The sequence below is a fragment of the Arachis duranensis genome, chromosome 6 (assembly GCF_000817695.3).
Source record: "Arachis duranensis cultivar V14167 chromosome 6, aradu.V14167.gnm2.J7QH, whole genome shotgun sequence".
Taxonomy (NCBI): domain Eukaryota; kingdom Viridiplantae; phylum Streptophyta; class Magnoliopsida; order Fabales; family Fabaceae; genus Arachis; species Arachis duranensis.
In genome coordinates, this window is record NC_029777.3 from 94,054,371 (window position 1) to 94,067,704 (window position 13,334).

At 38.9% G+C, this 13,334-nt stretch overlaps 3 protein-coding genes across 3 annotated transcripts; all 3 read right to left on the reverse strand.

The window, feature by feature from the left end:
* Window positions 1–207: 207 nt before the first annotated feature.
* Window positions 208–879, reverse strand: LOC107494665 (probable protein phosphatase 2C 43). The gene is made up of 2 exons (XM_021125890.1): window positions 584–879; window positions 208–463 (listed from the first exon to the last, which is right to left on the reverse strand). The coding sequence occupies exons 1-2, from the start codon at window positions 877–879 to the stop codon at window positions 208–210; spliced, it is 552 nt and encodes a 183-aa protein (XP_020981549.1).
* A 2,670-nt stretch (window positions 880–3,549) lies between these two features.
* LOC107494664 (L-type lectin-domain containing receptor kinase IX.1-like) lies at window positions 3,550–4,935 on the reverse strand. Its single transcript, XM_016115704.3, has one exon. The coding sequence runs from the start codon at window positions 4,933–4,935 to the stop codon at window positions 3,646–3,648; it is 1,290 nt and encodes a 429-aa protein (XP_015971190.1). The 3' UTR covers window positions 3,550–3,645.
* A 1,824-nt stretch (window positions 4,936–6,759) lies between these two features.
* On the reverse strand, window positions 6,760–7,924 carry LOC107494663 (probable protein phosphatase 2C 43). Its single transcript, XM_016115703.1, has 4 exons — window positions 7,717–7,924; window positions 7,475–7,580; window positions 7,225–7,381; window positions 6,760–7,122 (listed from the first exon to the last, which is right to left on the reverse strand). Exons 1-4 carry the CDS (start codon window positions 7,922–7,924, stop codon window positions 6,760–6,762), a joined length of 834 nt encoding a protein of 277 aa, XP_015971189.1.
* Between the last annotated feature and the right edge of the window lie 5,410 nt (window positions 7,925–13,334).

Sequence of the window (13,334 nt, forward strand, 5' to 3'; positions counted from 1 at the left end):
CATCTACAGCTGCGAACTTTGAATTTTGATTGACTTCACTGAATGCTACCTTTGGTATTGCCTCATTCCTCTTGACTAATTTTTTAGAATTTAGAAAAACTACTACGACTGTCATATCATCGTCGACCTCATTTCGATTATTTGTAGTGTTTCGAAGATTGATGTATGCGTAACAATTAATTCTCGCTGCCACCTTTTGTGCTTCTCTTAGATCAGTATACGTGCAATCTCCTCTTTCGGATGAGTTTGGATGATTATTGTCGCTTCTTCATTGGACAAAAAGTCCCAAAGGCCATTTGATGCAATTATGACAATTTTTGCTGGCCTGCTAAGGAGTCTACCTATCTGTGTTGGGCTTTGCACTTCAGCAATAAGGTAAGGCCTACGCATTGGTCTTGGAATATGAAAACGCACTAAATCGGGAGCTTGAACTGCACAATCATCATTCTTGAGATATGTATTCCTAAAAGATTTAGTGACCTGAAATAATATGAATAAGATACAAGAAAATAAAATTGTAACTAAAAAATAAAATAATGCTACACGAATATATGTTATTATTTTCAATTTATGATATTGTTACCTTAACTTGCCTTTGACCAAAAAGACTCCGGAATCATCCGCAGTAAATGCATGCGCCTCAGGATGTTGGCGTTGAAAATGAAATCTTGCAGGTTCATCTTGAAGATTATCAACATCGTTAACTTGGTCCGTAACAAATGTGCTACCATACTTATGTCCAAGAATGCATTTTTCGTCACCAACATTTCTAACATAAAGTAGGTCTCTGTATATTAAAACAATCAAGCAACTTGATCCAACAGTGGCAAACTTTTGGGTTATATCCTCCCTTGAAAGCGCTATAATTTGGTTCTCCATGACATCTACTGCTTGAGAAATCTTCTCTTCATCGATTATTCGCTTCCTTAAAATGTTATCTGCTCATAAAATAAATCACCCCAAAAACAAGATAGAAAACACAAGAACAGCAACCAAATGAAAATAAATAATCACTTATTTTCCAATTAAATGATCAAAAAGGTTCTCATAAGTATACGAAGCCACCTCGAGACTGTTGGTTTATGGTATAAACAGAAATATTTAGGACAGAGATATAAGAAAAATACGTAGGTGAAAGGAATGGGAATCACACGTTTTTACTTTACTGAAGCAGTACATTTATAGGATTTTAATCCATGACACTACCACATCACCACTAAACTAGGAAGTGGGATGAACAGAAACTGCCACATACCCACTAGATAAGGAAGTGGAATAACAAAAACTACTTTTCTCCTAAAGTGCAGGAATCACTAATTGACTAAAACAACAAACTGAAACAATAATAAAAAAAAAAACTTAATGCAGTCCAAAAGCAAATAATTAACACTCCTCCTTGCTTTAGGATCTGCAAACTCCAATTTTCTGCCTCAATAGCTCAAACTTGCTGACAGGAAGTGGCTTTGTAAACAAATCTGCCAATTGATCTTCTGACCTGCAATAAACCAAAGTTATTTCTCCATTTTGCTGCATCTCTCTTAAGAAGTAGAGCTTGATGTTAAAATGTTTAGTCTTGCCATGACACACTGGATCCTTTGAAATCGCAATTGCTGCCTGGTTGTCGATAAACACTTCTGTCTTGTGATTCTGTTGGAGATGTAAATCACATAAGATCTTTTTCAGCCACAAAACTTGATTTACAGCTGCTGTTGCTGCTATGAATTCAGATTCTGCAGTGGATTGTGCTACTGTCTCCTGCTTCTTTGTGCACCATGAAAAAACTCCTGAGCCTAAACTGAAACAATATCCGGAAGTGCTCTTCATGTCATCAATGGATCCAGCCCAGTCACTATCAGAGAATCCACACAACTTGAAATTTTGACAGCTCTCAAACTTCACACCATAATCAACAGTACCTTTAATATATCTCAATACCCTTCTTGCTGCCTTTAAATGCATTTTACTAGCACAATGCATAAATCGAGAGAGAAGGCTTACAGCAAACAAAATGTCCGGCCTTGTTGCAGTGAGATACATTAAACATCCAATCAAGCTCCTGTAATAGCCTTCATCAACTTTATCAGCACCATCTTCTTTGCTCAGCTTCTCCTTTTAGTTCATTGGTGTGCTAACCGCTTTGCACTCCTCCATCTGGAATTTTTTTAAGATTTCCTTAGCATATTTTTTTTGACATATGAACACATCATCCTCATTTTGTTTGATCTCAATTCCAAGAAAATAAGACATAAGACCAAGATCAGTCATTTCAAAAACTTGTATCATTTCTTGCTTGAATTCTTCAACCAAACTTGTATCATCTCCAGTTACTAAAAGATCATCAACATAGAGGGAAACTATGAGAAAATTTTTTCCCTTATGTTTTACATAAAGAGTGGCCTCAGACAAGCTTTTTACAAAGCCTATGCTCAATAGGTGTTCATTTATCCTACTGTACCAAGCTCTTGGTGCTTGTTTTAATCCATAAAGGGCTTTTTTTAGTAGATAGACTTTATCTTCTTCTCCATGCATAACAAATCCCTCTGGCTGCTCCACATATATCTCTTCTTGTAAAACTCCATTTAAAAAAGCTGATTTGACATCTAAATGGAATACTTTCCAGCCTTGTTGAGCAGCAACTGCTAACACCAATCTAATTGTATCTAATCTGGACACTGGTGCAAACGTGTCAGAATAATCAACACCAAAAATTTGTGCATACCCTTTTACTACAAGTCTGGCCTTGTATTTATTGATAGAGCAATCCGCATTAAGCTTTGTTCTGAACACCCATTTAACTCCAATAACTTTTCTGTCTTGAGGCTTGTCAACCTTTTCCCATGTGTTGTTTTTTTGAATCATTGAAATCTCATCCTCCATTGCCTTTTTCCATTTTGGATCCTTGAGTGCTTCTTCACAGCAACTAGGTTCGCATACTGCTACATTGCATCTTTGATAAATGTCTGACAGCAGTCTTGTGCCTCTGATGGGATGATCATCTTCTAATTCATTTTGACACAACTCTGTTGTTTGGTTTCCGCCATAATCATCTTCAATATTGTTACAAGGTCCAATTATTTTTCGTGGGTTCTTCCAATCCCATTGTTGATCTTCATTGAAATGCACATCCCTAGACACAGTCAACTTTCCAGATTGAGGATGATACACTTTGTAGGCTTTTGAAACAGAACTATAACCCACAAAAATACCCGGAATTGCTTTCTTGTCAAGCTTGTCGCGCTTAACCTGTGGAACATGTGCAAAACAAACACAACCAAACACTTTAAGAAAGGTTAGTGAAGGCTTATATCCATACCAAGCCTCAAAAGGAGTTTTGTCTTTCAAAGCCTTGGGAAGAGTAATCATATCTGAATGAGCTTGCAAAATGGATTCACAACAAAAACAAATATAATATAAATCCATCTTTATGAATTCATAAATCATTATTATGCTTGTGAGTTAAGAATTCTTTATGCGATAATGGCATTTTGAATTTCCAATGCAATGTTGCAAGAGAAGGAAAATAATAAGAGTAGAGAGAAAGAGAACTGGTTCAGTACGAAAGACAAGCACACGTGTGGAATTTTACTTTAAATTGGAAACTAAAACATCAAAAAGCAAAAACTGAAGGTGATATACTGATATAACTTAGAATGTACGTAGAGGTTGAGAAGCTGGAGAAACGAGTTTAGAAGCCTTATTGTTGGAGTGTGTAGACCCAACAGTGAAGGAGCTACTGCTTGAAGAAGTTGAAGGCTGTGTTTGGCTATTATTCCCAGGAAGCAAAGATCTGACAGAGTTAGGTGCATCAGTACCCTGTGATGGGAGATTTGGCAATGGAACTTCAAAATAGAGCACTTGAAGCGTTTGTCTCATTGATGGCCTTTTAAGGTAATCACTGTGAGTACACCAAAGCCCAACTGTCATTAGCCTCTTCATTTCCTCTTCTTCAAATGCTCCCAACTCTAATCTTGGATCTGCTGCTTTAAGTATATCACCTTTGCCATACAGTTCCCAAACCCAATCCACCAAGTATATCTGCTCTTCATTCACATTTTGTTCAACCACCCTTCTTCCACATGCTATCTCCAATGCAACAATTCCATAACTGTATACATCTGACTCTTTACTAGTCTTCCCTCTCGTTGCAGCTTCCGGTGACAAGTAACCAAATGTTCCTGCTAAATTCGTTGTTTTCGAACTTGCTTTGTGGTCCATCAATCTGGCTAACCCAAAATCTCCAAGCTTTGCATTGAAATTGGAATCCAACATAACATTGCTGGGTTTGATGTCCCTATGAAGCACACACTGCTCCCACTCTTCATGCAAGTAAAATAAAGCTGAAGCCAAGCCTCTAGCAATGTTGTATCTTACTTCCCATTTTAATAACCCCCCACCTTTGAACAGATAAGAATCTAAACTTCCATTTTCCTCGAACTCATAAACCAGTAGAAGCTCATTCTGCTCATGACACCAACCAACGAGTTGAACCAAATTCCTATGCCTCAGTTGACTAATGATCTTGACTTCAGATGCATACTCCCTCACACCTTGTTGAGATCCCTGAGATATCCTCTTGATGGCAACATGCATGTTAAGGTCTCTCAAAAACCCTCTGTAGACTTCCCCAAAACCCCCCTTACCAATTTTATGCTCATTTGCAAAGTTATAAGTTGCTCTAGAAAGTTCTGCATAGGAAAACCTCCTTGGTCCAGTGCTTCTCTCAAAATCTCTGTCCATTGCAAGGTTAATTACATTCTCCACTCCTCTTTTCCTCCTCAGCTTCCATCCCATAAGAAAAGCTAGCCCAAAAACACCAATTAAAGCACATGCACCAATAGTAATCCCTATGATTGTTCCGGTTTTTCTTTGATTACCCTTGTTGTCCTTGTGTGTTGCTCTTTCATTATTGTCCCTGCTGTGTGCTTCCAAGTCCATAGTAGAGTTGAAGGACCACGAAGCTCTTATACCAATTTGTTGGTTTATGGTATAAACAGAAATATTTAGGACAGAGATATAAGAAAAATACGTAGGTGAAAGGAATGGGAATCACACATTTTTACTTTACTGAAGCAGTACATTTATAGGATTTTAATCCATGACACTACCACATCACCACTAAACTAGGAAGTGGGATGAACAGAAACTGCCACATACCCACTAGATAAGGAAGTGGAATAACAAAAACTACTTTTCTCCTAAAGTGCAGGAACCACTAATTGACTAAAACAACAAACTGAAACAATAATAAAAAAAAACTTAATGCAGTCCAAAAGCAAATAATTAACACTCCTCCTTGCTTTAGGATCTGCAAACTCCAATTTTCTGCCTCAATAGCTCAAACTTGCTGACAGGAAGTGGCTATAATTAACAGAGACCATTGTGGCCATCATAAATTCCTACAAATGTTACTCTAGAGCCAAGCTCTATATGACTGAACTCAAGTTGGGGTCGAGGTCGAGCTCTCACGTAAGCATAGGAGTACGACCTACCGAAATGTCGTTCCAACTCTCTACTCCATATAAGCGGGTCGTTCCGCTCTGTGAAAATGTCTTCGACTCTGTTGCATAACTTTCTGATGAACATTTCGAAGGGAGCAGGTTTTTTAAGGAGAGTATGAGAATGAGAGTGTGGTTTGAAGCTGAGAGAGAATGAGAGTAAATATAGGGAATCATCTTTTAGGGCTGGAGGTTGGATATTGCCTTCTTGAATCTTGACACAATATGCATCTTTTCTTTCCTTGCAAAAGTGCATGTCACGTGTCTCATTCCCTGGACTCCCTGCAATTATTATATTTAATTTTTTTCCTTTCAAGTTAAATATAAATATATAATTAATAATATTTGTGCGTTAATGTTAGCTATCTTAGTAAATAAATGATAATATTAACATTATGTAGATGATTGTTAGATTTAATGCATATATATGTTTATAACGTTAGCTAGTTTAAATAATAATAATAATAATAATAATAATAATAATAATAATAATTTGGTGATGAATAATAGTTAGTATTATATTTGTTATGACATAATTAGATTTATTTTATAGATTTACTAATTGTATTTATTAGTAGAATACGTAATTAGAATTTAGTTTGTTAGTTGAAATTCTTGATAACAACTGATTTTGGATTTCTAGGTAGTTTTTATTTAGTGTTAGTGTCATAATGAATTAATTAAACAATGTTAATAAATAAATTAGTAGAGGTTAGTTTGTGGATGATTTGATTAATTGTTTTAAATTATAAGCAAAAATAAATTACAATTTTTGGTTTAATGTATAAATTATACTTATAATAGAATAGATAGCAATTTGAACAAATTATTGAAATAATCTAAAAAATTAAATTATTAGAGATAATTATTAATTAGAGTCTTTGTTAAAATATAATTAACCGTTGCTTCTAGTTATAATTAAAATCAAGCAATTCATGAATTAAGTATATATGTTGTGATAAGAGTGAAGTTCTTTTTCCTAATTAACTCACAATTTAAAGGCAATCATTAAAATAGTTTGATTTAAACTGGGAAATAAATAGCTATTCTATAAGCAAAATTTAGACAGTAGAAATAAGAACTAACAAGATAAAAAATAAAAGGTGAAAACCCCTTTGGACTCTCTTAAGGCATTAACTCATTTACAACTGCGATCGTTGAATTTTGATTGACTTCACTGAATGCTCGTACAGATACCTTTGTTATTGCCACGTTTCTCCTGACTAATTTTTTAGAATTTAGAAAAACTACTACGACTATCAAATCAATCGTGGACCTCATTTTGATTATTTGTATTGTTTCGAAGATTGATGTATGCGTAACGATTAATTCTCGCTTTCACCTTTTGTGCCTCCTGGATCAGTATACGTGCAATCCCTTCTTTCGGATGAGTTTGGACGATTATCGTCGCTTCTTCATTGGACAAAAAGTCCCAAAGGCCATTTGAAGCTATTATGACAAATTTTGCCGGCTTGCTAAGGAGTCTACATGTTTGTGTTGGGCTTTGCACTTCAACAGTAAGGTAAGGCCTACTCGTTGGTCCTGGAATATGAAAACGCACTAAATCGGGAGTTTGAACTGCACAATCATCATACTTGAGATATGCATCCCCTAAAGATTTAGTGACCTGAAATGATATGAATAAGATACAAAAAATAAAATTACAACTAAAAAATAAAACAATGCTACACGACTATATGTTATTATTTCCTATTTATGATACTGTTACCTTAACTTTGCCTTTAACCAAAAAGACTCCGGAATCATCCGCAGTAAATGCATGTGCCTCAGGATGTTGGCGTTGAAAATGAAATCTTGCAGGTTCGTCTTGATGATTATCAACATCATTAATTTGGTTCGTAACAAATGTGCTACCATACTTACGTCTAAGAACTCATTTTTCGTCACCAAGATTTCTAACATAAAGTAGGTCCCTGTATATTAAAACAATCAAGTAACATGATCCAAAAATGGCAAACTTTTGGGTTATATCCTCCCTTGAAAGCGCTATAATTTGGTTCTCCATGGCATCTACTGCTTGAGTCATCTTCTCTTCGTCGATTATTCGCTCCCTTAAAATGTTATCTGCTCATAAAATAAAATCACTCCCAAAACAAGATTGAAAACAAAAGAACAGCAACCAAATGAAAATAAATAATCACTTATTTTTCAATTAAAGGATCAAAAAGGTTTTCATAAGCATGCGAAGCCACCTTGGGACCATTGTGGCCATCATAAATCCCTACGAAAGTTGCTCTAGAGCCAAGCTCTACATGACTGAACTCAAGTTGGGGTCCAGGTCGAGCTCTCATGCAAGCATAGGAGTACGACCCACCGAAATGTCGTTCCAACTCTCTACTCCATATAAGCGGGTCGTTCCGCTCTTTGAAAATGTCTTCAACTCTGTTGAATAACTTTCTGATGAACATTTCGAAAGGAGCAGGTTTTTTCAGGAGAGTATGAGAATGAGAGTGTGGTTTGAAGTTGAGAGAGAATGAGAGTAAATATAGGGAAGCACCTTTTAGGGTCGGGAATTGGATATTACCTTCTTGAATCCTGACACACAGTATGCGTGTTTTCTTTTCTTGCAAAAATGCATGTCACGTGTCTCACTCCCTGGACTCCCTGCAATCATTATATTTAATTTTTTTCCTTTCAAGTTAAATATAAATATAAAAATAATAATATTTGTGTGTTAATGTTAGCTATTTTAGTAAATAAATGATAATATTTACATTATGTAGATGATTGTTAGCTTTACATGCATATATATGTTTATAACGTTAGCTAGTTTACATTATTATGATAATAATAATAATAATAATGAGGATAGTTTGTGTTACGGTGGGTAACCGGAGATGAATAAAATAGATAGCGTACGTTGGCCTAATCTTCCGCGGATGGTAGACTCCGAGCTGGTTTGCACGCTGGAACCTCCTTCCGACTTGTATGCGTGAGTGAATGGGGGGGGGGTGGTACCTGCAAAGACACTCCGATGCCTAAGTTAGCAAGGGTGTTAGCAGGTCTAGAGAGTATTGGGCTTAGAGATACCTGAGGGGTGTCAGTGTATTTATAGTGGTGAGCCAATAACCACCGTTGGAGTAGTGCCGTATCTTTAGGGTGTTAACCGTCCCATTATCTTAGGGAGGTTAAGATATGGCTTTATGAAGTGGTTAGAGAGATTTTAGGGGCGGTTACTCATTTGAATGAGTGTTTATCTGCCAGCTAATCTCATGTCCGACTTCTTTAGAGTAAGTCGTGGTTGATACCGACTTCTTATGTGAAGGTCGGTACTTAGCTAGGCTTAATCCTTTGGACTAGGCCTTTTATTTGGACCTGGACCTTTATTATTGGGGCACATGTTTATAAATACTTTCCCTCTCTTTCATTTTTCCGTTTCCACAATCTTTCAAACTTCTTCTTTCCTTGTTCGTGCTGCATTCTTGCGCTTGGAGACTTCTGTTTCTTCCAACCTTCACTTTTCGGATAAAGGTTAGCTTTGCTTCTTTTACGTCATGCCTTGTGTTTGCATGCTTTTGTTTTGTGGGTAGGTAGGTTGGTCTGTAGATTTTGGCTTCGTATCCCCTCCCTTTAGGGACCGTGTTTTTTGATTTTTCTTTTCTTTTTTCTTTTTGTAGGTTTTTGTCACCTTTCATAAAAAAAGAAAATGGCTTCTGTAGATGTTCTTTCTCAGTGGGTTGATGTCACAGTCCTAGGGGAGGAACCCTTGGTCGACGCTGAGTTTATTACTCATCTTCGTACTCACCACAGGCTTTGTACTTCAGAGGAGGACGAGCCAAAATATGAGTTGATAACCCCGGGTCCGGAAGACCGGGTTTGTTTTGGGAGGGCCAATGAGGCGGCCCCTCATTTTTTCTTTATGTATGAATGTATGATCACCCGCTTGGGTGTTTTTCTTCCTTTCTCGGATTTTGAAGTATCTGTTTTGCACCACTGTCGAGTTGCCCCTACTCAACTTCACCCCAATTCTTGGGGTTTTCTGAAAATTTATCAGTTTGTTAGTCACGCTTTGGACTTTCCGACCTCTTTGAGGATTTTCTTCTTTCTCTTTTACATGACTAAGCCCTTTAGTGGGCTAAATAACAAACAACAGTGGGTGTCTTTCCGAGCCATACAAGGTCGGAGAATTTTCACCCTTTTTGACGAATCCTTTCATGACTTCAAAAATTACTTTTTCAAAGTGCAAGCCGTAGAGGGTTACCACCCCTTTTTCCTGGATGAGCATTCTTCCCCTCGCTTTCCCCTTTATTGGCTGGAGGCCTCCCCTTGTGAGAAGTATGGTCTAGATGACCTGGACGAGGTGGAGGCGGCCGTTGTGGGGTTTTTCTGAGAAGCGTGGGGGAGAGCCCCATACTTGGACACTAGGAAATTCCTCCAGGGGACGCCGACCTTTGTTCGGTCGCAACTAGGTAGTAAATGCATTTCCTATTTCCGACTTGTTTCTGTCGACTTGAGGTTTGCCGACTTGTAAATTTTGCTAATTATTTCTTTTGCAGATATGGCAAGGAAGAATGCTCAGGAATCTTACCAGAGAGTTCAGGAGGCTAAGGCAAAGTCTCGGGCCAGGGCCGGTGGTGCCAGGGCAATCGTCTCTCGTCCTCCTCCTCCTCCTCCTCCTCCTCAGAACGTGGGGACTCCCTCTCAACCCATTGTGATTTCTTCTTCCAGCTTGTCCCGACCACTTCCTTCTACCCGACTTCTTCCTGAGCCAGAGAAGAAGAAGCGTAAGACTTTAGAGTCTGGCTCTTCTTTTGATGGTGGGGTTAAGGCGGATGCTCTTGCATTCGTCCGAAAGAACATCTATCCTCATATAAGTATGGATGATGTTTCTGTTCGAAACCACCTCACCATTCTGGCTGAGGAGAGTTTTCGGGCGGCGGGTGTTTGTGGCAAGCTTTTGGATATCTTTAAGAAGACTCCCCTCAGCTCTTTGGGGGTAACCTCGAAGGTTGAGGAGTTGGAGGGGAGGCTTCTTGCTTACCAGGATCATGAGAGGGAGTTGAAGGAGGAGGTAGCTAAACTGAGGGCGGAGAGAGATAGCCTTCGGGAGAAGGAGAGCAAGCTGCGGGCCCAATGCAATATGGAGGCGAGTTTGAGGAAGACAGCACAGGAGAGTTATCAGAGTTTGTTTCAAGATCTTGTGTCTGTGAAGAAGGATTTGCTGAATTCTCGGAATGCGTACGCCGAGTTGGAGGACTCTATCGCCGAGGGCGCCGAGGAGTCTTGGAGAATTTTCTTAGAGCAGGTCAGAGTTATCCCCGTGGTTGTTTCCGAGTCAGAATTGAAGACTCGGGGGCAGAGGATCATTGAGTCCCCTCCTCGTTCTGCGGACACTCCGAGTTCTTCAGTTATTCCTCCGACTTCATCTTCATCTCCTGTGGGTGCTTCTCTTCCTGGTCCCGGTGGCGCTCCTCCTGATTCTGGTAGTGGTGATCCGTCTACTCTTCTGCAAAAGTAATTTTTTATGGCTATATGGGGGCTCGGCCTTTGAGTCCCCCCTTTTTTAAACTCTTTTCGTATTGTTGGGTAGTGTTTGAACAATTTCTTTTGGCCTTTTAAGGCCGTAAACAAAATATTTTCACAAGTGCCCTTTTTGAATAAGGGTTTAAGTTAACAAAATAAATACCCTTTTTTGGATAAGGGTTTAAGTTAACAAAATAAATACCCTTTTTGGATAAAGGTTTAAGTTACCTTATGTGTGTATGCTTTTCTAATTTTGATTTTTCTAAATCCTCTTGATCTTTTTCCGAAAACCTTTCCTATTGGTTCGTCTGTTTTTCTGAACCTTTTTGTTTAAGGACTTTTAGGCAGCCTTTAAACTTTTTCCTAGGTTTTTCGATCTCTTTTTATTATTTCTTACGCCCAACCACGTTTTATTGGGTTTTCATGACTTAGGTTATTTTTGCGATGCGTTTTCCTTTTGCTCGGTTCTTCATTCCGACTTTTGAGTCGAAGTGTCTTCGAGCTTTTCTACTCGGAGTTTCGTTCTGACTTATAAGTCAGATTGTTCTCGAGTTTTTTCATGATCAACTCATATAACCTCTTTACACCGACTTGTACCTCGTCGTTTTATCCTGACGACCATATAGGTCGGTTCATGGGATTTTCACGTTTTGTCGAGCTTAAGTCGGCGCGTTTCGTAGAAAGACTTAGAAAAATAAAAAGGATTTTATAAGAGATATTGTAGATGAAAAAGATCTTTATTAATTGGGGAGGTACCTTCTTGCTGCTAAGGGTCTTAATAGCCTATTTTCCCTTAGCCTCTACTGTGATGCCTCGTTAAAAACCCTTCTTCAGAAAAAACCCTTTTGGGAAAAAATCATGAAGCTGGAAAAAGAGTACATCAGGGAGTAGAGTTCGCTTTAACTGTAGTACCTTTTCATATTACAAGCATGCCACGACCTTGGTAATTCAGTGCCGTTCAGGTCGGTTACTTTATAATAACCTTTTCCTAAAACTTCATTGACTTTGTATGGTCCCTTCCAATTTGCGGCGAGCTTTCCTTCTCCTGATTTGTTGACTCCAATGTCGTTTCTGATTAAGACTAAGTCATCCGGGGCAAATGTTCTTCGAATGACTTTTTTGTTGTACCTTGTAGTCATCCTTTTTTTCAATGCCGCTTCTCTTATTTGGGCATCCTCTCGGACTTCGGGGAGCAAGTCGAGTTCCTCTTTGTGCCCCCGTATGTTTCCGACCTCGTCGTGGAGAGTTATCCTTGGGCTTTGCTCATTGATTTCTATTGGTATCATGGCTTCTACACCATAAACTAGTCGGAAAGGTGTTTCTCCCGTGGCGGATTGGGTGGTTGTCCTGTAGGCCCATAGCACTTGAGGAAGCTTTTCAGCCCAAGCTCCCTTTGCTTCTTGCAATCTCCTCTTTAGCCCTGCCAGTATGACTTTGTTGGCTGCCTCGGCTTGCCCATTGGCTTGTGGGTGCTCCACCGAGGTGAACTGATGTTTGATTTTCATACTGGCTACTAAGCTTCTGAAGGTGGCGTCGGTGAATTGGGTTCCATTGTCTATAGTAATGGAATAAGGTATCCCATATCTTGTGATGATATTTTTGTAGAGGAACCGGCGACTTCTTTGAGCGGTGATGGTGGCTAATGGTTCTGCTTCTATCCACTTTGTGAAGTAATCTATTCCTACGATCAGGTATTTGACTTGTCCTGGCGCTTGGGGAAAAGGACCTAACAAATCCATTCCCCATTTTGCAAAAGGTCATGGAAAAGTGATACTAATGAGCTCTTCTGGTGGAGCCACATGGAAATTTGCATGCATCTGACATGGTTGACATTTTTTCACAAATTCTGTGGCATCTTTCTGCAAGGTTGGCCAGTAGAATCCAGCTCGGATTACTTTTCTGGCTAGTGACCTTGCTCCGAGATGATTTTCGCAGATCCCACTATGTACTTCCTCCAATACCTCGGGAGTTTTTGAGGTCGGTACACACTTTAACAATGGTGTTGATATCCCTCTTCTGTAGAGGATATTTCCCACCAAAGTGTAGTGTTGTGCTTCCCTTCGGATCTTTTTAGCTTCTTTCTCCTCTTTAGGAAGGATGTCGAATTTCATGTATTCGACTAAGGGGTTCATCCATCCGAGGTTTAAACCGACTACCTCAAGTACCTCTTGCTTATCTTCTGTTTTTGCTATCGAGGGCTCTTGGAGGGTTTCTTGAATCAGGCTTCTGTTGTTCCCTCCTGGTTTGGTACTTGCTAACTTGGATAGAGCATCCGCTCTGCTGTTTAGATCCCGAGTTATGTGTTTGATTTCAGTTTCTGCAAAGCGCCCAAGGTGCTTTAAAGTTTTTTTCCAA